At 38.4% G+C, this 26,962-nt stretch overlaps 1 protein-coding gene across 2 annotated transcripts in view; it reads left to right on the top strand.

Moving 5' to 3' along the window:
- TET1 (tet methylcytosine dioxygenase 1) overlaps nt 1–26,962 on the top strand; it is a 61,794-nt gene that overhangs the window by 9,576 nt on the left and 25,256 nt on the right. Inside the window, exons 3-5 of one of the 2 annotated variants that reach the window (XM_059820996.1) lie at nt 13,922–16,457; nt 17,706–17,796; nt 18,426–18,519. In XM_059820996.1, coding sequence (XP_059676979.1) covers nt 13,922–16,457; nt 17,706–17,796; nt 18,426–18,519 — 2,721 coding nt within the window. Of the gene's footprint in view, nt 1–3,542; nt 3,691–13,921; nt 16,458–17,705; nt 17,797–18,425; nt 18,520–26,962 lie in introns of those variants that run through there. The other variant, XR_009484092.1, reaches the window with a different exon arrangement.

The raw sequence follows: 26,962 nt of genomic DNA, 5'->3' as shown, positions 1-26,962 counted from the left end.
CTTTAAACTTCAGAACACCTCAAGTGAAACTGAGAATTCTGTAAACTTACAACAGCCTTCGGTTTCACGTGGTAACACCTTACTTCAAGATTTTTTAAGATGGCTATCTTTCATGATAACAAAAGATTGGTGTTTCAAATGGAAATGTTTTAGTATTTTATAACAAAATACAGACTTACTACACTCATGGATAATGTTTTTTAAAAAAAGTAACAGGTAGCACATTGATATTGCATCTTTCAGTTAGTCTTTAGGATCTTTTGAATAGAAATAAGTAATGAATTCTGTTGTTTCAAACTAACATGTTGGAGGATGGATGGTGCGAGTAAGATGGATGGCACGTGAGAGACAAAGTTGAGGAAAATGGGGGAAAAAATATGTTGTTAAACTTACTTTGTAGAACTATTCTCTTATACCAGCTAAATGTAATAAAAGATAGTTTAGTATTGTTTCATTACATTCAAATTTCAGAAGTTACTGGACATAGTGGATTTGACAAATGCTGAATGTCTGTAGTGTAATTTCATTTGAAAACATCCCAGTTTCTTATCTGTTTTGTCTTCACTGTTACACGTTACAGAAAATTGCTTAAAGGAGTTACAATTTTGTAAGACAAAGCAAAGTTAAAAGTTAAGATTAAGCAAGGAGCAAATAACTTTATATGACTTGCAAGTATGTACAATCTCAATGGTGTCTGTCTCTTCATGTGGGAGTGGTTGTGCAAACCTCCTCCCTGTATGTGACCAGTAATTGTGATTGTACAACACTAGCAAGTGCTTTTTTCTTTCATTAAATAAATTAAGCCATTAAAAAGTTAGCATTTTTCGTTAAGTCATGGGTATGCTTTTAATTACTCGGTTTAGTTACTGCTGCTCTTGTAACATAGCACATAGGTGTAGTTAAAACTTCAGCATTTGTTCATTCTGTATTTTGTGCGGTTAAGTTGATAGTAGTGTGCAAAATAAGGACTGTTTGTAAATGAGTCATTCAGCTTTGTAACGTGTAATTGGTATGACACCTGTTCTGTCAAAAGTGTGAAAAAACTTCTTTTTTTTCTTTGGTGATAGGCAGATATGTTGTATTAGGCGCCTGTTTACAGTAGGGGTTCGTAGTGGGTCTTCAGATTTTTTCTCTGTGAGTTCATTTTACCACTGTTTCTGATTTCATGGCAGGGCAGGTTGATAAGTAATAAATATGATGCCGTCATTCCTCTCCTTTCCAAAAAGCCTTCTGAAGAGTTTTTTTTTTTCCCCCCTTGGCTCTTAAATGGAAAGGATTGTCTGTTTTTGTGTGTGTGTATAGTGTCGTATGTTAGTCATTGGACTTGTGTTTATTTCTGGTTTGACTTTTCCTTTGCTGAATTGATTCTGCAGTGTTTCCTCTTTGGTTTTAGGTACTGTTCTTTGTGTTTTTTAGTATTTGTCTTTGTTTGGTGGTGCTGAAGTGTGTTTCATAAGAGTTTATTCACTTGCATGCACCAAGTAAGGCATGGGACCCCTGAAGGCATCTCATGAAACGTCTAGGTTGGGGTTGGTGGGATTTTCCTTTGTTTTTTGGAGGGGAGGAGGGAGGTTGGTCATCTTAAGTTAGGTTTCATATCTCTGTCAGGTGCAGTAGACTTAGAAAAAGCTACTTAATTTGCAGACTTCTTTACAAGGGCCTTTTTAGAAATAGGACATTCTGGTATATGACTTTCTCTAACCTGGCTTCTGTTACTGGTGGGACTGCCATGTAAGGTGGTATTGTCTTATCTATTGAATTATAACTTCAGCCTTTAATTTAATGATTGGTAATGATTGAGGGCATCTGACCAGTGACACTTTCAAAATTTTAACAGAATATTCCCTCTTTTGTTTCTTTGTATTTTCCTTCAAATCATATTGTAAACTTTCTTACAAGGAGGAATTGTAGTACTCTTTTCCCGTAATACATGGAGTTAGTATTTCTCTGATCCTCCTAAGTTTTATAGATGCACATTTATTTACTTGGAGGGCTAGTGCTCTTTCTAATTGTGCTTGTTAGGACCAATGTATTTATGAATTCTTCTGTACAGGGTGAAAATAAGCAATGCTTTCCTGTTGAAAACTAGTTGGACAGATGTAAACAGTAAGACCAAAAGGGATACATACTATTATACTGTACCTTTCGTTTACTATTTGTCATTTTCCACACTTGGGTTTTAGTGCTTCTTTCTGGTTATTGTAGGAGGAGTCATTTAGGAAATTCTTCTGTGCCATAAATACTGTATTAGGTTCTCCATGTTTATTTTGAAAGAACATCTTGAAATATTCATCACTTCTAGCAAGCAAATGCTCATTGAAGAAAGAGTCTTTGTGAGTTCATAGTCATGGATACTAAGGTTTTTCTTACAGTTTATATTGTGTGTCTTCCCCAGTTAAGCAGACAATTCTTTAATTTTATTCCTGATGATGGAAAGTCTATATGGAAGGGATTCATACTTAAAAATTCGTTCGCCTGTGCTTCTGAAGGCATATTACACTCTGCTTCGCTTACTACCATTTTCCTTTTAGCCACTTTGCAGTGTTCTCACTCAATTTAGGCAGTGCAATGTGCCGCTCCTTAACAGTGGGGAAATGTTTGCAGTCACGTGCAAGTTTATTAACACAGAGTTCAGAAGAATGGGACAGTTGAACATGGCATCATATTGTCAGGGAAATCTACAGTTAACAAGTATAGACAGCAGTGGCACCAGTAAGGAAACCTCCCACAGATCAAGCTACAGCTGATGAAGTATAGTCCATGGTCTTTCTGCTAGGTTCTGTGGAGCCAAGGCTATGGTTTGGATCGCTGCAGATGTTTGTTGCGTTGATGGAGATTTAAAAAAAAAAAACAAAAAACAAACAAAAAAAAAAGGGGGGGGGGGCGGGAGGAAGAGACTGTGGGAGAGATCCAGAATAATACATGCAGTGCTAAGTGAGTATGATAACTGCATGCACACTCTTTGTTTTTTGACTGATTCTGTTTGCATGTTTATGCATAAATGCTATAATGGTAATTGTGTGCGCCAGAAAAGTGAGAATGATGCCTGCTAAACTCTGTATAATCTGTTCAGTTTAAGCCAAGACAAAAGCCATAGATGACTCAGTATCTAGAACTTTTGGTTTATTTATAAATAATATCATATTAGGAACCAGTAAAAGTTTCATTTCCATCAAAGCTACAAATATATACTTGACTACTCTCTTAATTTTTCTTCTCCACACATACAAAACATAGTCCTTCTTATCAAAAGCAACTTTAAAACATAAAGTTGGTTTAGCAGACCTGCTGTTGCCCTTTTTACGATGCAGTTTTAGTTTTGCTGCTTAAAGAAATTAAAAATACACTTTTTTGTCAAGCTCATATGTGTGTTAACAAGAGTTAAGGAAAGTAACTGCTAATGTTCATGATAATGCTTTGAGTGAGCATGAACTGATTTTGAACATTTACTCTAAATTATGGTGTATGTTTTTAGTGTAAAACATCTGCCAGAATATTTAGCTGGAAGAAATTAAATTTTATTACTTTTTTCCCCTTTAAAGTAAGATATGAGCAAGTCAATGGATGGAATTGCACTGCAGTGGAATTTTACAGAGGAAGAAGACAGAATGGTGTAATGCAAGTTGGAAAGGAAGTTGTCCAGAAAATACTTATCTTACTCTTCGTGTTTTTTAAACGGACCTTGTCACCTTAGAACGTATTCCTTAAGTAAATACCAATTAAAATTGCTTTAAGTACTGGTTGAAAGTGTCTGCCTATTTCTTACGTGCCTTTCTGCTCCCTTTTTTTGATAGCGAGAGCTTACTTTTGGTATGTGAGTGGCCTACATAGATTAGTTAACTTTTATTTTTAAAAATAAGATAAATAAGTAACTTAGCTGTTAACTTAGTTTAAAAATATGTAGGTATCATTTTTTGAAAGAAACATTCTCCTAATTTTGACTTTTCTCAAGCTGGACGTGTGTCTGTCTAAATGGGATTAAATTCTTTTTTTTGCTCTTGGTAGGTTCACGTACCTCACTTAATGTGCACAGGCATGATTATGATTGTAATTTAGTAGTGCACTTCCAGGTGCAGCCTTTCCAGCACTTCCATGTGAATGCACTCATGAATGTATGAAGCACTTCTGTATTTTGTTTGTACAGTACTGCTAAGACTGCTCATGTATGTAGACATTTTTTGAATGGAGTCTTAACACAGAAGGCCTTTGTAAATGGTCTGTAAATTATTAATCTTACTTTTGTAATTTTCTAATTGTTAATTTTTGCAGCCAGTTTTTGGGGGAGTTGAAGGGTGTCCCGTGTGGACTTTTTCCTGTGGTGCAGAGTGAGCTGGATAGAATGCAGAGACGCTCTCCTTCCCTTGCCCCCCTGTTCCTGCAGAGCTCCGTTACATCAGTGCTGCTCCCTCTCGCATCCCGTTCCTCCTCAGGACCCCTGTGCTGCTTGCCCAGCAGCACTATCATGCTGCTCTTTGCCCCCACAACCCAACTCCCCAAAATGTTGAAGGAAGAAAGGGCAGCTGTCCTTCGAGAGGAGGACAGGGTTGAGTAGGGTTCTCTGGTTTAACTCATGTTGCTGTAGCAGAGGAGTTGTGAGGATAGTGCCACTCCTCTCCTCCTGAGGGAATGGTGGAGGCGGAGGCACAATGAGGCTCGGAAGTGTTGGGTAAGGCCAGGCTGAACCTAGTGATTACAGTGGTTTTGGAAGGTTTTTGCACGTTTTGAATCGCTATTTGTAGATCTTGACTGTCACTGCGTGTTTTAGTGCAGTGCTGGGTCTTCCACTTTAGTGGATTTAGAGGCGGAGCGTCTTAAAAAAGTAGAAATTGTGTTTGTGATCAAGAATGTCATAAAATAATCAGTAAAAGTAACATAGTTTGTGGGAAGGAAGGAAAATCTACGTGTGTAGATGAAGGTCAGATGCATAGGTATATTGATAGGTGTTCTTAATGAAGTTACAGCATTATGAAATAAACAGCGGTTTCCTATTCCAGGTATGTAGTTCTGTTGATATTCTTTGTATTTGCTGCTGAATTACGAGCTTTAGTGAATACTTGTACTTGCTGTATGTAATGTAGACATGGAAATAATTGAGATGGCTTTGCGAATTGCAGCAATCTGTTGTCAGTGTTTGCTGGGTTGTCCGTATATTTATACACAGTAATATCTAGAAAATGCTTTGAAAATTGGCACTACTGGTTTAGAATCCGATACCATAGTGCTAAGCAAATTTATTTATTGCTTTTAGTAACTGATGTGGGAGAAAACCAATGAGAAGCCCCAAGCTTACCTCAGTGGCACCAGATTCTCACTTCTGAGGTTTTTTCTTTCTGCGATGTTATACTAAGATTTTTATATTTAGTGTTACTGAGTATGAGAAAGTTAATTTAGCAGATAGTACCGCAACGAACTTTCCCATTGACATTAGTAGGAGCCTTGCCTATGTAGAGACCAAAAGATTTAATTACTACTAAAATAAATTCATTATTATAGGATTTCATTTGGGAGGTAAGAAGAATCCCTGCATTCATATAAAGGTATTTTCTTTTTAAATGTCAAATACATGAAACTTAACCAATATCACGAAAAAAGAGAACAGGAATTACATATAAGGAACTAACAAAAATCACTTTTCATTAACTTATGTAAAATTAGTTTATAGAATATATTTGGCTTTCCTTATTGTCCTAACATCTCTAATATTAAGCTGTTTGGAATATTAGGATTTGTAAAGGCTGACGTAAAATTGAGTGGTTTGTTTCTTGATACTTGACTCTGAATTCCTTTCTCAATCAGTGTTTTGTTGGTGTTGTCTGTATTGCATTATAATGTAATTGATGCTCTATAGTACAATTTGGCTCTATGTTTAATTTTCCTAAAATAAAGGTTTTGCCGAGCTTGTGAATAAGAGGAAAAATTTCTGTGTATTTAAAGATGTAAAGCATTTACTTTTGTGACAGATGATCACTGTCTGAATTCTGCAATGCAAACACCACCATTGCAGTGCTTCTCCAGAACAACATTGCTGTTACTCCAGTATGTGAGTGGAAGTTGGTACTCCTGTAAAGAGGAAGTGGAAGTTACATGCAGTGTGTGAGCTTTATTTAAAACCATAGTTGCGCTAGCTCTGATAGAGACAGAAGAGAAACGTGATCTGCCATTTTTTAGGCTTTTTTCCTCATGAGAATAAGCAAAACATAGATGCAAATTCCTGAGTAGGGCTGCAGTCTTGTAGCTTGGTGGCTTAAGTGATCAGCATGACTATTTTTCTTTCTTTTATCTGAATTACCTTTAGCTGTTTCTCTGACATACCTGTCACCAACTTTTCTATTCCTGAAGAGTATTAGTTACTCCATTTAGTCTTGTGGCCCCTCATCAGCTTTTAAAACCAGGCTAGAATATACCCATAATATAGATGTTTAAATCTGGGGAAGACTCGTATGTGACTTGTTGCAATGTGTATTTGGGACCTGTGCTGATATTTCAGAGTGAGTAGAAAACAAGGAGATGTGTGTGTGTGAGGGCTGATGAGCATTGTTAACTTAACGGTGTTGTGTGTCCTCAGCAGATCTGGTCTGAGAGCAGCTACCGGCATGTAGCAACTTGTAAATAATATAATTGGTTGTACAACAGATGGTTAGGCACTTAAACTGGGTCCTAAATTAAGGAGCTGAGTATCTTCCTGGTTAGATTATAGCAACTGAAAAGTTATGTTACCTTAGCAGTTCACATCTTTGCTGAACTGAAACCAAAGGAAAATTATTAACTTGTATCAGTTTGGTTCACATACCCTAATGCCAGGCAAGATCCTTGTGATCACTTGTTCTTGTTCTGAGAGGTTGTAAGACTGTATCGATGTATTTGGATTAAGCACAGCGTTTAAAAAATACCGCAAAGAACTTGAATTTGAACATTCCCATGGATGAAAAGTGCATGAAAACACCTAACATAACGCTTAAAAGATTCTTTACTCTTTCTCTGTCCCACTGCAAAAATGTGCACCATAGTTCCAGTCCAGACTTCTTTGGCCTTAACTTAAAGTCATTGAGTCTTGTTATACTTTTGTCTGCTAGAACAAGGAGCCTTCTGTTACTAGCTTTCTTTTCCACATAGACTTAGCCGCAGTTTGTGGCTTTTCAATTTTCTTTGGTAAATTGCAGAGAGTGAGTAGCGAGTGAACTTGAGGCTTTTGCTTCAAGATGTTTCAATCCTTTGTCGCTCTCGTGGTCCTCCAAGCCCCCTCCAGCATATCAATGTCTTGCTTGAATTGGGTATGCCAGAACTGGATGCTTTATTCCACTAGCAGGTGCAAAAGTGCCAAGTACAGGACAGAAAGTAACCCGTCTTTTTCCTAATTATAGTGTTGATTATGCACTCAAGAATCTCACTAACCCTTTTGGCCCTAAAGTTGCAATAGGAGTTTCTGTAGTTATTGTGCAGTTGATTATTGACCATGTTAATGTCCTCCTTAAAGTCATTGCTTCCGAAGACAGAAACCTGCATTTTGTAAATATAGTCCCATGTCTTTATTGCTAGATACACAACTTCACCTTTAGCTGTATTGAAATGTGTGCTTGCAGCTGGCTTGCCAGTTAATTTAGGAAGCATAGTGTCTGATCTTTCCATTGCTATTTTTCTATCAGTATTAATGTCACTGTTTTTTCAGGTCATTGCTAAAATGTTATATATAGCTGTGATCTGTTCCCTGGAGACCCTGCTATGAACACTGTGATGATTCTTCATTTACAGTTAAGGGCCAGGCAGTACTTTCTTAATGCTATGGTGATGGTTTTGTAAATGAGTAGACCACAAGAGACATCAGCTAGGATGGATAAATTCAAAGACTGAATTTCTTTCATCTCTGCATTTGAGTTAAAGCACATTAGGGGAAGGTTGTGTTAGGGAATACGTATTGCTGCTGATTGTATCATTTGTCTTTTGTGGCTTAATTGAGTGCTGTATTTTCCAGAGCTGCCAGTGTCTCTTTGAGTGCTCAGTTTCAATGTTGAAGACAAATGATTGAGTAATTCAAAACACCAGTAAAAAACAAACCAAACCCAAACAAAACAAAAACCACCAAGCAAGATGCTGGTTTATGTTTGCTTCTGTGGCAGAAAAAGTACTGCAATGTTTGGGGTATTTTTTCTTTCTTAACACATCCACTTTTTGGGTGCCTGTGTGGGAGAATGGGGTGTCCTTCACGCCTTATTTTTTCTTGCTCCTGTTTGTAGCTTTCACAACCTAGAGCTCAGGGTTGATGGAAACAATAATTTGAGTTTGTGGCTGAGAGAGCCTATTTCCAAGTACTAATCCAATAAATATACTTCCTGGGGGGCTCACCATTTGAAGCCTTTAGAGCCAGAATTAGTATCCTGTAATTTTTGACTTTGTTAGTAAGTGCATCCTTTAGGGTCTGATACTGTAGATCTTCTCTGTAAGTGGTCTCACTTGAAGTTGTTACACAAGGTGAGCAGGAGGATTGTGGTAATGGTGTAGGAGAGAAAATGAAGAGAACAAAGATGTAAAGGCCATAATGTCCTAATTCCTCATGGAGAGACAAGATAAGGAACTTTTCTGGTGGGAAAGCTGCCTGGTGTTTGAAGAACATAGCAAAGAGGATATAAACATAGATAAAATGGAGATGAAACTCGGAAGGAGAGAGCTAAGCTGTAGCTTGGGGAATGTTCTTTGCTGTTGTGGCTACAGATATGAAAAAAAAAATACACCGTCAACTAGAGCAGGCTTTCCAGCTGTTGTAAGATCCAGTGTGAAATGGTACCTGCCGCGATACTCAAGTTGGTGGCTTTGGGTGGATTTGATACTCGGGGGCAGGGAGGTTGGGAGTTAAGGGGATTGCTCCAGGAAAGCCCGGACATCCTGAGTGATCTCTGCTGCGTGTCCCAGGTTAGGTCGCTTTCTCTAGATTTGCAGACCCTCTTGTTCCCCTGAGGTTCTGTATAAACCAGCCTCTCTGCTAAAACTCGTCTACGTAATTTTGCCAAGAGTAGAAGTTATTTGCTTTGATTGCAGTAGCTTCTAAAATGCAGAATTATTACCTGTCCTGTCCCTCAGTGCCAACCGTGAACGTTGTTCTCTTGAGGAACAAAACATCTTGTATATGCAGGCCGTGTTCCATTAATAAAGGGCCCCAATCTGTTTCTCTGCATGAAGACCTATAGAAAATGTGCCTTACCTGAGCTGCTGTAGAAGTGCCGTATACTAAGAGACTGTTTCACGTGCATGATTGTTACACAAGTGTGGTGGTAATTGCTTTATGCCTCTGGTGACGTTCATGGGAAGATGCCCCGGCTTGCAGCTTGGCCCCTACTCAGCTGTTCTCCTCTCTCTGCTGGTAGCCTCCTCAGAAACCCTGCTGAGGCTGCAGCCTCGGGCAGCAACTTGCAGCACGTTGTTGTTGTCTGTGCTACGGTAGTCAAACATGAAGTAGTATAGTCTTAAATAGAAGTTATCCTTAAATGTGTTATTTTATCTGCGTTTTATTTTGGAATACAAAAAAGCTTGGCTGTACCTGGAAGGTGGCCTATACTTTGCACAGCATCCTGCTTTACATCCATTCTCTGTTCTAACCAGTGCGCGGCTTTCTACATAGCACTCGGCAAAAGCAACTGTTTCTCCACACCTGTGCTCTTTGTCTCCCTATCCCCTGTCCTGTCCATATCTTACCTCCTTATCCCTGTATGTTGGTCCTGTACAGGATTCCTGGATTCCACTGAATTTCTGCGTGTCCCGGGGAGCAGGCACTAGAGAATAGGAATAAATTGCATAGGAGTAAATTGCTGCTGGTCGGCTGGCTGGTGCTTTCTTATCTCTTGGTGAAGCAGTGACATCTGACAGTTGGACCATGAATAAAACACCCTGTTTCAATGTTAGATGAAGTTTGTTTGGGTTTTTTTTCCAACAGTTTTTCTGAAAGAAAACTTCTCTTGTGGTGTTTGAGCTCTGAGGAGATGCCAGCTCTGTGCCAACGTGGAAGGGCACGTGTGGCTGGTTGCGTGGCTGCGGACACTGCAGCAGGATCCAAACTTGCCCATTGCACTGCAATGGAAAAGAGACGCAAAGTGCAAGCGCTTCTCACCCACTCGTCCTTGTATGTTGTTGAATGTTGAGACCTTGGAAGAACTGCCTTTCAGGTCATCCTGGTTATTGGCACAAGCTAGGAGGTGCAAGTATTTTCTGATCTGTTGGGACTGTATTCTCATGGGGACCTGGGCAGAATCCTATAGGGAGGGCTAGTTAGGGGGACTTGGCATTGGTTATCATGTAACTTGTCACGACTTTCTCGTAGAGCCATTTTATCAGTAGTTGATCTGGCTGCCATCTGTTACTTCTGGTTGACAGGGGTCATTGTTTCTGGTTGTATCCTTTACTCCAATCATGTGTTGTTACCACCTATAGAGGTTTGAAACGAGACATAAACCTATGGCCTGCTCTCCGTTGTACAGAAGATGTGGAAATGTCTTTAGCGTAGCTTTAACATTGTATTTTGATTGTGAATTGGTGAACTCTTTGCATTAACTGAGAGGCATCTTGTGTTAAAAGAAAAGTTTCATATTAAAGTCTGACCCTTTTCAGAATGGTGAAAAGATTTGCTGTAAGTGGCTTTTCATGTGTCCTGGAAGCATTAGCTCACAGAGTGAATTTTTTTTGTGTGTGTATATATGTGTGTGTGTGTGTATAAGAGATAATGTCTGGTTGAAGTTTAGGTAATAAAGCAATGGCTACAGCAGACTGTACTCTATGGTCCTGTCTTAATAGCACTAACTACTGCAGAGTCTAAGCTTGAGCATGACTTGTTAGTGTCACGTCTTCAGACAGAATAGTGTCCTCCTTCATGAGGAAGAGAGGAAATTACTTTTATTGATCTGGTTTATTCTTCAGCTTTTCATCATGCTTGTGTAAAAGATTTAGAAATCAATCAGATCAGACTTACATGCTTAACTTCCATGAATTTTAAGACTGTTGCTTGGAATTGTGGTATCCTTGTCTGTAGTTTCACTTTTTTTTTTTTTTTTTTTGAGTCCTGATTCAGGACTTGAAGATAGATTACTTTTAGGTTGTTCAGCTGCTGAAGGTTTTTGCTGAGCTATTACTTTTGGTCTGCCAGACTTACACTGAGGAGAACAATCAAATGAGCTCTGCCCCTGCTTGTATGTCTGCATTTCTTTTTATGTTGGGAAACAATAACTTCACATATTAAACAGAAAAGGCCACTGGAAAGTCTGGTAAGAGAGGAAAGAAAAAGGTGGTTTTTAGGATTCATTGCAGTTCAGTAACAGAAGAGAAAAAGCAACATAGTGCTCAAAAGGAAGAGAGTTTGATTTAAAAAAAAAAATCCGATTTTATGATAATATTTATTCTTTGTGTGGAAAAATAAAATATGAACCAAATCATACCAATGATATGATTCATCTGGTTCTTTTTTCTTCATCGCATGTGGGCAGCTTCCAGTAATGTTAGTGGAAATTATGATGTATGAAGAATAATTTTGTTTTAAAAGTGATCCCATTTTACTGCTGGAATCAGTGGGGACTTATGGGGACACAGCACTGCACCTGTGTACTGCTAGCAGATTAGGGAATATCCTGAGTATTTTTGAGCATAGCAGTGCTTTTTGGTCAGATGGAAGTATTTTATTGAGGAACAACATAGTTGAGAGAAGTGTGATGACATTTTTGCACTTTGAGTGCTGTCAGTGGACCCTCTGTCAGATCTTCCAATCTCTGCTGATCATGGATGAACTCTCCTCCTTCCCCCCACCTCGCATTGCTCTCAATTTACCAGACTTAGATTTTTTTTTTTTTAATGTAGTGAGTACCACCCTCTAAAAATGAAGGGAATACAAAAATGTGTTGTCGTGTTGAAAGCATACAAATGCTGGGGAATTACTTTAATCTATTTGCTTCTATCTCCTCAGCTTCCTAATTGTCTAATTAAATAATTTTTAATAACAATTTATATGGTTGGGACAACATTTGGACTGATAGAGATCTTAGATATGCTTTTGCTGAAGAAAAACCAGCAATTTCATATCCTAGTTCTTTCTGAAGTTAAATTAAGGTCATTGAAATTCAGCTTTTGCACAGGTAGAGAATTGTGGGTTTTTACTTTTCCATGGTGGACCCTTAAAATATTTTCTGGTACGCTTGCAGAGGCCTGTGTAATGCATTTACCCCTGCTAACAATGGAGCTGCTTAACTGCTTTTGTGGATCCCTTTTTTTTTTTTGCTCAGTGATTGCTCAGTGATCCCCTGGGTCTGTGGATCATTGATTGAAAGTCACCAGGATCCAGAGGAGTACAGGCTCACAGACCATTAGTCAGCATCTGTGTGTAATGAAAAAGCATTAAATAAGATATCTTTCTTTAGGTAATTTCCATAGGTTTGACTTAGCTGCATAGGTGCTGGACATGTTTTTACATAGCATTTCTATGAGAATTTATGATGCCTCTCATAATATCTAGGGCGTGCTATGGATGCCCGGTTTTGTTTTTATCAATGGTTGTGAGGTGAACACTGGGCTCCAGATGGAGCTGGGTCCGTATGCCTTGTTTTGCCTGGGGGTTTCTGGCAATTCCATCTTGATGCTTATGATTAATCATAAATCTGGTTTGCATTTGTTCTTCTGAGTTATTTTCTCAGAGAAGTCCATGCACTTTAGTTGGTATGACCACAAAACCATGTCTGATTTAACTGAATGTTTAATATAATACTGGGTGCTGTTTTCAGGGAACTGCTAAGATGTACTGTGCCAATGTATGGTTAATTAACCAGTTGTATTATATCTGATTTGAAAAGCAGTACTGGTTTTCTTGTTAAGTAGGGCAAAAGGCTACAGATTATTTAAATAACTCTTAAAAGTTACAATAAGATTAAGTACCAGCACCGTCTATTGTGACTTAAAATTATTTTTTAAAAGAAAATTTAATATAAATAGAAATAAAATTTTATTAACATAATAAAAATCAGATTCGTGCCTTTATTGCTGTTTCTGCTTGGATTCCTGCCTTAATATTTATTTATTTATTTATTTCTACTTAAATTGCATACCTCCTTACCTCATATCCATAATACTTTATCTTAAGGCCCATATGCATATTCTTTTCAGGACACAGTATTCTGACTCTATGTAGATTTTGACATTGCTTCAACCACATGAATTGTGTAATCCCAGTGAAGATGAAGAATATATTTAACCAAATATTAGAATTTAGAGTTTACTAAAATACTGTTAAGGATCGCTTACATGAGAGACTGTTCAGAAACCTGGAAGTTACCGTCTAAATACAGAAGCCCAACACAGTGTTTAGAGGGTAACTTTGAGGTGAGCTAATGTTAATTGGCTTACTGTCTACTTCAGCTTACGTTTTGTCTTTTTTTAAGGACTTGAAACTAAGCCTGAAAACAAGACATTCGTGCTAGAGTGTCCAACCAAGTGTTGTATAAGTTTATTGGTCTAGCCAAAATGGTATAATTATACCAAATTACTACTAAACTTTCAGTGGTACAAGCCTTCAGATTTCAGTCCTGCTTTCGAACTCAAGGGAGACTTTCATCTGCTTATGCAAATTCATTAAAAATTGAACCCTTAGATCTGATCCTAAATGCTAACATCCTTCATGTGTTCATTCATTTCTTTAGTCTCTATCCACCACCACATGCACACACTTTCTTCCTCTGCCCCCCCACCACTGGGGAAAAATAGCTATAAATATGGATAGGGTCTTCAGGCTTCAGGGGTTTTTATGACTTCCTGCGGATTTTTCCAACATCTGTGTCTGTGCTTAACTAGGATATTCCTCATATCTGTCAAAGTAGGGTTTAATTGCTGTAAATCTTATATTTCTTATATTTAATGTTTTTGAACAGCTGTTACAACAAATTTTTTTATTACTATTTTATAGGCAAATTTAGAAAACAAACCAGTAAATGGCCGCAGACCAGAACTCATGGAATGCAGTATATGTGGTCATGGTGAAAAATACAGGGTGAAAACAAACCAAACAGTACCCATTGAAAATGTGCAGTCTAAGGAGAAAGAAAGAATGACAGGCTTAGAAGCAGAGAAGTGGGCACATAACGAGAAGCCATCTTTTGGTGTCCATGTCAACGGAGATATCCATGGAACCGTGACAGGCAATGAACACTTGAAAAATGCTGAAGACAGTGAAAGAGCAGTCTCTCCCAGTCAGTTAGCTGAGCCAAAAAAATCATTTGCACAGACCATCAAAAATGGCATAAAAACCCTACATTATTCACCACCGGAAGCAGTTGCTTCGCTGAAAAAAGTATCCGTAGAGGAAAGCACAGATTTGACAAGCAATTCCCATATGCAATGGACGAAGGGTACCAATCTGAATAACATAGTAAATGCCCTGACGACTGGCGTTGGCTGTGTTCACCCAGAAAAACAAGGAAGTGTTTTAATGAAAGAGGAAAACTGCACTTGCAGCATCTTTGAGGATTCTGATAAGTCAGTTTTGCAGACGGGTTCCATTTCGGATCTGCAAGAAAGCTTGTGTTGTCCTCCGCTTCCTGAAGAGGAAGTGCATGTAGGGAAGGATGTCTTTAAAGTACCTAACACAGAGACACAGCGTGAGGATTCTTCACTCCAGCCAACTTTCTTGTCCCTGATTAAAAACAGAAATTTAACTGTAGAACAGGTTGTAGCTATTGAAGCTTTAACACAGTTGTCCGAAGCCCCTTTAGAAACAACTTCACCAGCTAAAACTGAAGGTACTGAATGTACAGAAGAAACAACTTCGAACTTGCTCCATAGTTATAAAAGGGATATCTCATCCTCTTTCACATCTTCTGCATTAAAAGAAATCAAAGACGCTTACTTACAGAATGAGCAACAGCTCTTGGCTCACTGCGCTCACTCACAGAAGCAGCTCCCTAATAAGGCAGTGTTATACAATGGCCAAAGTTCAGTTTCGGAACTGCGTGATAAACCTGCCAATCTGGCTGGTGAGATGTATAAATTACAGTTAGCTTCAAGAGATACCAAAACTTTATCTGACTTAACACCTAATGCAAAATCATTTTCAGGATATACTACCAAGAAAAATTATACTCATGATCCAGTCACCCTTGCACGGTATTGCAATGCTTCACGTAATGTCCAGCAAACAAGTAACAACTTAGAGAGCCTTGGCCAGTTAGAGCAAAAGCCAACCTGTAATGATTTAAACTTGGAAGCTAGTTCTTTGATTAAAGAAGGAGGAATTCACAGCCAGGATGAAGAGGATGTAGCTACACAACTAACTCAACTTGCAGCGCTAATTGAATCAAACCAGACAAATCCAGAGCAGAAGAATGACATAAAGGCATCGCTGCTTAATCTAATATCACACGAGAGGCAGCCAAAATATAACCAAGACATGTTGCAGAAAAAAGAATCTGTATTTTTTAGGCATAATTATAGTTCTTTATTGTTAAAGCAAAAACAACCAACAAATAAAAAAGGAAATGCTGTACCATGGAAACCAAGACACAAGAAGAAGCCTCAAGAAGCACGCTATCAACAGAATAATCAAAACCAGCTAGAGCCGTTGTCATGTCAGCATAGCGAGTTACAGGACATTTGGATATCATCAAAACTGCACAAGCTTGGTCAAGCCATGCCACAGGACTCCAGAATAGCTCTGTCCGAAAAAAAATCTCCAAGAACCAAAGTACAGAGAGCACTGAATCAACATACTTTAGCACCACAAGAAAAAAATAGATTATTTCTCCCGCAAACGCAGATAAAGTTCCATAGATGTTTACCTGAGGTACCGCAAGAGAAAAAAAAAGACAGGTTGTTTGGCTGTGAAGTGGTGAATGAGCAAATCAAAACTGCAGGCTCCAGTGACCCACTAGGCATTGATCCACTGAAAAATGAAGTTGTTGTACGTAACCAATATAGCGACCTGTCCTCCCGTAATCCTCTGGCTGTTTCACAGTTGAAAACAGCATCCTTATTGAACAGACCAAGTGAAAACCTACAGATGTTTACAGAAAAATGTAATTCTCAGGTACAGCAAACAGCGAATGTCAGTCAGACGCATCCTTTGCCTCAGACTTTTAATCAGTCTAATCTGAGAGCTAACGAAACGTGTAGTGAAGACAAAACCTATATTCAGCAGGGTGCTGTCGAACAACCAGTAGGTCCGAAGTCGCAGGTGCTGCCTGTTCCCTGTGGTGGGGCCCAGGTACCAGGTTCTGTTGAAGCTCTCAGGAATATGGAGTGTGCAGGCGAAGTGACCGTTCTGACGTCAACCAGTTTGGGTACTGACCACCCACAGAGCGCAGGCGACTCAGGGTGTTCTCCAGCAAAAAACACGCTCAGCAGTTTCCTTGAATCACCTATGAAGTTTCTTGATACCCCTACAAAAAATTTAATAGATACACCTACCAAAAAAGGACAGTCTGAATTGCCAACTTGTGACTGTGTTGGTAAGTCTTTTTGCTAACTTTTGCCTGTACCTTTCAGATGGAGGTGTGTTTATGTTGCTGCCTTTAATGTGAGAAAGTGTACTTGACACTTACTTAGCTGTTGCAAAAGGATCAGTGTTTCACCGTAAGGAAATGGGAGGAAATTATTTTTTCCCTTTCTGTAACCTTAGCCTGGTGTTCTTTAGGCCTGCAAAGCACAGCAGAATTGAGTATTTTTGGTATTGCAACTGGCAGGTTTAAATTCTACTTAAATTTAAACCCAGGAGGAAAATAAGTTTTTCTGTTTGTTCTTTTGTCATTGCTGACTTGTGCTCTTTGTGAGTTTATCTGTAGTATATTAGATTCTGATTTTTATGGTCTAGAACTAGTTTTTGCCTGAGATGGGCTGGGCAAAAGTTTCCCAGTGTATTGTCTTTGTTGCCTAAATGCTGTTAGATGAGCAGCAGGGCATGGTTGTGGGTGGTCTTGTTACTGTCACTGTTAGTCCTGATTACTGATGTCACTTTGCCTTGAAGACTCCGTATCAAAGGCTACTAGACACCTCTCATCGCAGAGAGGAGAGGTACGGTGGAGTTCAGGTGAGGCCACACACTAATAATTTGTGTGGCAGGATGAGATGTCAGACTGAACTCGGTATTGAGGATTTTGCCGATACAGCTCGATTGATGGTGTTAGACATGCTATGTTTTCAGACTATCAAAGCGCACAGATGGAAAAACAAGTCAGAGACTTAACAACAAATTGTACAAAGGCAGATTGTTTCATCTTTGCTTTAATGTTCTGAATCAACAGAGTGCTAGTTAAGAGGCCGGGATTATGTTTTCTGTTCTGTAGTATATGACTATCAGTTAATCCGCCCCCCCCCCCCCCCCCCCAATTCTCCTTTGTCTAAAATGAATTAATAATGTTTTCCTACCAAGAAGGATATTGGGAGGCTTGCTTAGTCAATACATGCCAGCTCCTGTAATGAAAATTTGTAAAGAGTGCAAAATATTACTATAATTAGGGTTACTTTATAACATAAAGAAAAAATACTAGCAGATTAATAGGAGGAAACAAGTATAAAATAATTCTGATGCCTGTGAGGAGAAAAATCTGTCATACTCTTTATTAATTACATTTCAGGGACAAATTTTACGTATTGTAATTTAATTTGGAAGATATTTCTGTAGACCATTCCTAAGCTTACTTGTAATGGTGTAAATAAATTTTGTATCTGCCAACTTAGTTTTCTCAACCTGCTTACAGAACAAATTATAGAGAAAGATGAAGGCCCATATTACACACACCTCGGGACAGGACCAAGTGTTGCTGCTGTGAGAGAAATAATGGAGAACAGGTGAGGAAAATTCAGCATTTGATGCTCGCAGTATTTTTGACTCTCTAAACAGGAAAGAAGAGCTATGAGAAGTCAGGTGCTATGTTTAGCTTTGTTTTTCTAAACTTTTTGCAGTACTCATTTGTAAAGTGTTTTCCTGTTCAGACGTGCATGAGGTGAGCACTAGTATTTCAGTTCCAAACTCATGCGTCTGAGCTCTTGCAACTTTAGGGTTGAATTTCAAGTGCTGTGTGCTCTTAGGTGCCGTTGAAGTCAATAGGAATGACAGAGATCAGCAGCAGGCAGAATTAGGTTTTCTAGTGTCCTGCATGCGAAGAAGCTGTGGCAAACTGGACAGAAAGGTCACGTTAGTGACTAAATGCACTAGGATTTACATGCAGATAACATTTTCTTCCCGAAATAACGTTTCCATAGTGGCAGAAACTTCTTATCGGAAGAGAGATGTCAAAAATCACTCTTGCAAATAGGATTTTAATTTTAAAAGTCTTTTTGACATTATAAAGATTTTGGTTTTCTTCTGTTCTCAGTAAAGTAAAAATAAATTTGTTATTCTTGTTTTATTGAAAATTTTTCCTTTTTTAAAATGGTCTACAGCGGTTTGTTTTACTCATGAACTTTTTTAAATGCAGGTATGGAGCAAAAGGAAGCGCTGTAAGAATAGAGGTAGTGGTTTATACAGGAAAGGAAGGAAAAAGCTCTCAGGGGTGTCCAATTGCCAAGTGGGTAAGTTTTTATGTTACAGCAATAAAATTGTTTTCTGTGGCTTTTAAATATCAAATGATGTGTAGTCCTTGAGCTTAAATATAATCTGATCATTAACGAAGATCTGGTTCTTCATTTAATTGATCTACAAATGTGCCTGAATGATGAAGCTAAGGAAGACAATTTTTTTTTTATTATTTAAGATGTGGTGCGATATGTTATGCTGTGGTTTGAATGAATGTGAAAGAGAGGTGCTTAACAGAGCTAGCAGAGATGACCAAATCAAGGGTAAGAAGACCTTGACAATGTCTGAAAGTTGGAGTGTCTAGTGAAATACATTATTGGGAAGTGTGAAAGAGAGAAAAGAAGGGATGGTTGCTTGGGAGAGCTGGAAAACTATCCAGTAACATTTTTTAAAAACCCTTCTCAGTTGTGTGAACACCTGAAGAGAGGAGAGTGTGGTGCATGAGGAAGTTCAATCTCATATGCCATGGAGCTCATTACTATTTTTGAGGAACTGAACTCAGTATTTGGAAATGTAAATGTTATGGTGATAGTTTTCACCAAAGTCTTGTCTCACATTGCTTCATAGGAGCCAGGAAATGAGGTAACAGACTTAAGCTCCAGGAGAGAGCTTGGAAAGAATTGATTGTCCTTAATCTTTGCTGAAACCACCGAGGGAGGTAAAAAGTAGACTGGAAATCTTGTAAACTGAGTTTTGGAAAATAATAAAAGAACTTGGTTGGTAAAAAAAAAAATAAATTATTGCTGTGTTTAGGAATTTCAGACTTGATTGAAAAAAGATTGGAGATAACTGTACAGTTGGTAGACTAGCGTTTGTAACTACATAACAAAAATAAAGTTACTACATATTGTATGTGAATGGTATTGCATGCTAAACATTTACTGCTTTTGTTTGGAACAGTCAAAATGTGGTTTTCATACTCAGTACATAAACTGTTTTTCAGAAAGGAATCCCATATGTGCATGTTGCTTTAGATAATATTTAATAACAAATCAGCATCCAAGAAAAAAAGAGGGTAAAACTAATTTCATAAACAACTGACCCAAAAAGAATGGAATTATTTTTCTCAGTGTTGCAACTAAATAAAACACTCCGTTTTAACAGAGGACAGGAGTTAAATCATCTTACCTTAGAAATAGTTGTGAGCAGTTGAAAGGAAGAAGGCATTTAAAACTAACTCTTAACCTTGATTTTTCTGTTGCCAGTATCAACATACTGTCTTTTATGTAAAACAGAAATGATAGATTTTATTGTATATCTGCATGGCTGTAGGTGTCCAACATGTGTGTACAGTATGACAGTCAGAAAGCACTCAGATGCATACAGAGAAGGCTGTTTTAAGGTATGGGGACCTGCTCTCCAGTTAGCTAGATTTTCACATATCTATATGTAAAGTGTTTTTGAGAGTAAGCTTTAACGTTCGTTTAACTTAAGTTCTAATCTTGTTTTATGCAGCAGTGACTTTTTTTGTGTGCGAGTTCAAACCTAAAGAGGATGAATGCTTTTCCAAGTCTGCTAACTGTTACTGTGTGACTGTTCAGTACAAGAGAGGGAAGGAAATCACTGACATCTCCTCTGTAGAACTGTTTCATCATGTATAAAATCCACATTTTGGGGTTGGTATTCTTAATGTGTTGCATTAACTTTTCATTGCCAATGCTAATTTTAATCCTTTTAACGGAGCATATTTGGATTTTGGCTATGACCAAAGAAACATAACTGTGAAATTTGTTTGAAAGCGTATGGAAAAAGTTTGCTGTGCTCTCTGATAATTGCAGTCACAAGGTTCTGTCAGCTGCACAGAGACTTTCACTTACTCATTTACAGTGTACTTTGGGACAGACTCATTTCTGCTTTGCAGATGGACAAGCTATTGCCCTTAGGGCTCCTGAGAGACTTGCTGGTGAGAGCACCATGACGGAGCTCTGCTGAAGCAAATATGATAGGAAAAATTTGACTGTATCTGTTGATCGTATTGGAACTATTTTTCCCAATTTATTTTCCCTATTTCCACTAGATAATTTTGTCTTATTTGTTCATTAGAAACACTTTAAGATGAAAGGAGGCTTTCCAAAATACCCGTGTCCATACGTTCTTCTGTTAGTGACTGCATTTCATAATACTGATTCCCTCCTAAATTGTTTTCACTGAAGTGGCTCCGTTTCTCTTAATGGTCCTGGTGTGTTAAACGTTTACTGAGAGAGACTCCTTTCCCCAAAAGGAGCTGATGGTTTCTTCCTTAGATTTCAGGTTACTATAAACTTGCAGAATCTTTTCTCTTTCAGTCTTCTTTTGAGAAGAAATAAACATGTCTCCTCTGTATTTTTTTGATATATAATATTTTAGGGTGATACTTTGTCCCTCTGGATGTGGACAAGAATGTTCCTATTGGCTGAACCTAAATATTATCAGTAAATACTACCGAGGGTTTGAAACCTTATGATAGTTGTGTGTGTAAGCATTAGATTGACACCCACATAAGCTAAACTGTGTGTAGTGAAGATGAACTTGCTATTGCTTTCACTGCATGTGTCGGCAAGGAGACTGTTTGACCTCTGATGTTTTGCATCAGAAATTGTATAATCTCATTTTTATGTCAGAATAGAATTAATAGAGTTTTGCCAGAAATTTCAAATATGTGGATATCTGTGTAGGTGAGAACTGCGTGATTAGAAAATAACTTCCCTTTCTGTGACTTACGCCAGGGCAAATGTACTCTTCCTTCTTTTCTGTTTTGGATTTTTTACACTTTTTTTGCTTTGTCCAAATTCATCATACTTCTTCATAATAAGTTGAAGAAAAAAACACCTTTGAAGTACTGAAATTACTGGCCTGTCATTCTTAGTAGCCCATTCATATAATAAAAAGTTTCATGTTACTGTGCATCCCCTGTAACCAGCCAGTGATAAGTGACTTGACTCATATCAGTCCCATTGTTTTATCCGTGCTTTAGCTGATAACGGATGTGTTGTGGGCTTTTTTCTTTTTTTTTTCTCCTGCTCTCAGTATGTCTGATGGTAAGTTACAGTTACCTCAATTTATGTGAAATGGTTTATGAATTTGTTCGTTGTTCATGAGTAACTCACTGTAGGCATCAGCTTGATGCAGTGAAGTCAAAGATGCATGTCACTGATCTCAGAGGAGGTCAGCTTCGGATCTTAACGTTTTCTGGATTAAACCCGTTTCCTATGGGTTCCTTCTCCCGGTTGCAGTGGACATTGGCTTGGATCAGCTAAGCTATCATTGCTATCTGTTGTCTTTATTCAGAGTTGCAATGTAATTTTTAAGGCTCCAGCTCTGAATAAAGATGAGATAAGAAGCAATAAAACCAGCCAGGTCAGGGCGGAGGTCCTGCTTGCTGCTATCCTGTCTCCAGCACTGACCCATTGCAGAAAGGTGTAAGAGCAGGGCAGATTCCTCCCAGAAGACTCGCTTAGTTTACAGTAATTCATAGCTCTGTGGTTCCCTGAGCTGGAGGCAGTGTCTTTGTGTTCAGTTGCCCTTCATAAATGTTATCATCTTTATTTCTCCTTTTCCTTCCTATTCTCTTACGCTAGGAGTTAAAATGCTGGCATAATGTTTTCAGGCTTGTGCTCTATTCGCAGTCATTCGTAGCAGTTGTTTTTGCTTTTTCTCCATTGCAGAGCAGTGATTTGGCATTTCTATAGCACTTTCTATCATTATGCCAGATTCTCATTCCTGCATGGTAATGGGCAACTCAGAGTCCATCTCTATCTAAAAATAGAATTGTTTTCACCATGTGCATTAAATATGCACATCTACAGTTAATTTTATCTGCCATTTTACTGCCCGCTCAGCAGTATGAACTCCTCCTGCATTTGTTTGCAGATTGTGCTTGTCTTCACTACTCTGAATTGCTTAGTGTCATCAACAAATGTTGTCATCCTTTTATTTACCCTTAACAAACATGCTGAAGAGCACAAGCTTGAACACAGTTCTACAGAGCTCCCATTGGAGACATACCAGCCTTTGTTTCGTGTCTTTTCACCAATTATTCATGTGTGGTCTTTTGATTTGTCCCAAGACACATTAGGGTTTTTTTAAGAGCCTTTACTAAGGGATCTTACTGAATGGTTTTTGGAAATCTAGAAAGACCTGCAGTATGACTGAGCTGTGACTTCACTTCAGAAAAGTTTATTTGACTTCTCCCTGTGCATCACACTTTCCTGTGTGATCACTGCTTTGCACCGCACAGATACCAGGCTAACGTGATCACTGTATCAACGTATTTTTTCTAGGGTCTTTTTACAAAGTGGTATCCTCTTGGTAATCTTCAGGCCCTTTGCTGTTAATATATTATAAATCAAGACAATGCACATCACATATAATACTTCAGTTGTTTCATCCATGAGGTTCTTTGGTGGGTATCATCTGAACCTGGCAAATTGTTACTGTCTGGGGGGGATGGTTGTTTGGTTTTGGTTTTTTTTGTTGCTATTGTCCTATAACTGCTTTTCTCAGGGCTTTAACTTCAGGAAAAAATCCTTGGCTGTCCCCTGTGAAGGAGGTTTCTGACATAGGAATCTTCCCAAACTTCTTGTTTGTGAACACAGCAGAAGTGGGTTTTGCATCTTGAGCCTTAACTTCTCTGAGTGCCTTTTTTTTTTTTTTTTAAAACACTTGGATGATCTGTTGACCCTTCAGATTCTGTTAGCCTGCTGGTGGCCCTAGTTTGTTTCAAAATACACTATTATGGGGCTTTTATGCCTTTTGCAAGTAGCTTCTCAAACTCTTTCACTTTTGTACTGTCTGCCTTTTTTGGGTTTTATATTTACAACCTGACAGAGCGTTATTATCTTTCCTGTAGTGTTGGTTGTATATTAGCAAGAAATATAAATAATAAATAAAGGTGGATTAAAAATGGATAAAAAACCCGATTACAAATACTTTTAAAATATAGTTAAATTTGAAATTACAGTCCTGTACGGATCTGAACCTAGTATTAGCCACTGAAATTAATCAATTTTTAAAAAGTAATGCTTAAACAACCCACTGTTACAACCAAGATTTTATAGATCATTGAACTGATAGGAATTTGTAGCTAAATGCCAGAAACGACAATTTGTTGAGTGCTGAATGAGGCTTAATAACAATAGATTCTTCTGCAGATGCAGAGAAGTGGGGTTTTTTCAGTTTGCTAGTTTAGCTTGAGTTGAGAAAGTGATTGAAATTGGGAATTGAAAAAGCAAGAAAGCTGAGAATTTACTTCAGCTTTTAGGCTCTCTACGTGTAAGTTATTGTTAATATTAGAAGAGATGTGTAATTTATTAAAGAAAATGAACCGACAAATGAGCGAAGTACTTCGCTCTGCTGTGGATGATCATTACTGATCAACCGAGCTGTTAGAGGACCACGTTATCAGGAAGTTGGGCACCTGTAAGCAGACTCTCTGATGCTTATTTTCTGTATCCCGCTTGGCAGTGAAATAGTCAGGAGGTTTGGGGCGGCACTGCTAGCTAGGGGATGGTGAAGCTGTTGTGTTATTTGGACCATGATAGAGTGGAGAATTTTTGGAAATATATTTGAAAAGGGCTTTAAAATAAATTCTCCTGGACTGACTGTCCCCTGGCTACAGGTCTAAGTAGAATGTGCAGCTCCATTCTGCTTTAAACAGCTTACTGTACTTCAAGCTTTTATTTCATGTATTAAACCATCTTTATAATTAAATGATGTTCTCCATAGGAGAAGTCTGGAAGGAAATTAATTTTTGCACATGGAGATGGTGGTTGGTGGGGGTTTTGTTCACCTTTTTGGACAGCATGGTATTAGGGCATCACTTTCTTGCCATAATGTTGTAATACATTAAGTTACTCTGTGTAGCAGGTACTATAGCTGTGCAGGCACTATTTTCACTGTTTGCTAGGAGGCGTGCCTGCTAAATACAGAATTAGAGGAGTTTATTTTGGACAAAAATGTTTGTAACTTCATCCAAAGTAAAGCTGTTCTTTGTTAAGTGCTGCAGTGCTTTGAGATTCAAAATTATTAGAAACTTTTACATGGTTTCTGAAGTAAATAGAAGTGTTTTAATATTGTTTAATATGATGAACTACTCAAATATTTTAATGGAGTAAACATGACACAAAACCACTATGTTAAGGTAAAGTTAAGGATTATGAAAGAGCAAGCATTTAAGTTGCTGTTATTACTACTTCAATTAAAACAAATGGGGTATCTGAACAAACTGAGAGAGTAGATTCTTATTGTCATCCATATCATACAAAGTGCAGTTTACCATTGCCTGCAGTACAACAGAAAGGGAAGTTTGAGGGAGTAAGGAGGGTAAGAGAGCACTGGGAGTTGAGACTTGAATTTTGTCCTCATTTCTGCAGTATTGGTTGCATGATTATAGAAGAATCACTTAACCTCTATATACTGCAGTCGCTTATTTGTAAATGGTACAATACCGCTTCCAGTAGCAACTTGAAAGTGTTTGCAGATAACTAGAGATACCACGCTTCAGTGATACTCCTGTAAAAACAGCTAAGTAACTTCATAGTATTGTGATTGACGGTAACTGTTCTGTGCTAACTCTTTTGATGTAGCCTGCTGGTGTTCGAGAAGAGACAGTTTAGGGAAGTGGAACTTATTTCTGTTTTAATATCTCCTAGACATGCTGAGAATAAAAGGATATAACATTTTTTCCACTAAAAAAAGAGTTTAATGTGGTTTAATATGTGTGTAGGGGTGAATTAGGGAAAAGGAGGGCAGACTCAATCCTGTGGCAAACAAGAACATTTCTCCTGCTGTCTGTTACACAGCATCACCTGCTAGAACAGCAGCAGTTTTTAACAGCACCATGCTCTCACTTTGCACTGGTGTAGATTATTATGGAATTGTAGCTTAGCAGAGAATCTCATCCTGTGTAGAGAGGACTCCATCCATGGACTTTGCGTGGAGGCAAAATCTGCAGGTTAGAAAACTTGGACCCAAACTGTTCTAAATGAGTTGCCTATTTCAGGAAATTACAGTGAACAGTTAAGCTATGGTCTCACTTTAACATCAACTACTGATATCCTGCAAAGGAGACATAGCTATTTTACTGATGAAATTCAGAATGGGCTGGCGCGGGTATTGCAGTGGAACCACATGGAGATGAAATAAACATAAAAAGGACCTTTTTGTTGGTTCCATTATTTTTTTTCATCTGGTAATTTATAGCAGTGTATTTAATTCGCAATTAAAATTTTGTACTATTTGCTAGTGGTGTCTGGTTTATATCATGTTAAAGTTAACACAGCTATTCTGGTGATCTTAAATTGGAAAATAATTTCTCATCCATGTGGTTAATTCGGCGTCTGGTATGCTGAGCTTCTGCCGTCTGACTCTTAGCTACTTACATAAGTCACGTACGTGCCAATTTAGATAGACTGGCTTATGTTTAAGGACATCAAGTAATTTTTATTCACAGTGTACTTATTCCTCATTCTAGAGCTCCTGCCAAGGGTTGAGACAGTTGCTTCAACAATCTAAAAGAAATAATTCAAGTAAGTAGAACTCAAGCATTTGGACAGCTGAAGCAGGTTTTATTGATGCCATTCAATACATTCAGAAATTATTTGAAAAAAATGGGAGATGCTGAGGTGACAAACTGCTGATGATACAAAGTTGTTCAGGCTAATGAAGAGGAGGGACAGGTATCATGAAGAGCAGGAAGGACTTGTGATCCAGAACGAGTGGCCACTAAAATGATAGATAAAACTCACTTGATAAAGTTACACAAAAAGTGGAGTGGTGTAGTTTCATATACACAGTGATGGATGCTAGGTTGAGTGTTACTGCTTGGGATAATAGTTCATTAAACATCAGTTTCAGTGTTCAGCAGTGATGAAAACAGCAAAATAAACTGGTGAGAATTACTGGAGAGGAATAAAGAAAACATGAAACATAATCATGCCTCTGTGAGAAAGCATGCTGCACCCCAATCTTGAATACTGTCTCCAGTTCTGGTCCCCCAACTCAAGAAAGTGCAGCAGAACTGGGAAGGACGGGTAGAGGTACAGACTCATCAGCCTGGCAGAGAGGGAAGGGGAGAAAGCAGGGCCCTCTAAAGTTCTTGGTGGCCTGGAGAGCTGAATAGCAATCTGTTATTCACAGTCTCATCCTATATCAAAACTAGAGGGCACTAGCAGGGGTGAGCTTAGCACGAGGAAAAAGTAATGGTTTTTCTTTCAAGTAGTCTGGAATTAAGCTTTGTCCAGGAATGTAGTGGATGGTAAAATGCTGCATAGATTTAGAAGTGACTGGACAAATGCACAGAAGGCAAATCCTTCAAAAGCTGGGAGAGAGCATGTCCCCGGAGCTGCTGGCAGGTGGCTGGAAGGTGCCTGGCAGTTGTTGAGAAGCATCTCTGCGTCCGAGTGCCTTTCTTACGCATCCCTAGGTAACTCCTCTTAGTCACTGTCAGAATCGGAATAAGGC

This window comes from Gavia stellata, chromosome 9 (assembly GCF_030936135.1).
Source record: "Gavia stellata isolate bGavSte3 chromosome 9, bGavSte3.hap2, whole genome shotgun sequence".
Classification (NCBI taxonomy): Eukaryota; Metazoa; Chordata; class Aves; order Gaviiformes; family Gaviidae; genus Gavia; species Gavia stellata.
Note: the sequence above shows the minus strand (reverse complement) of the source record. Positions and strands in the feature narration are given on the sequence as shown.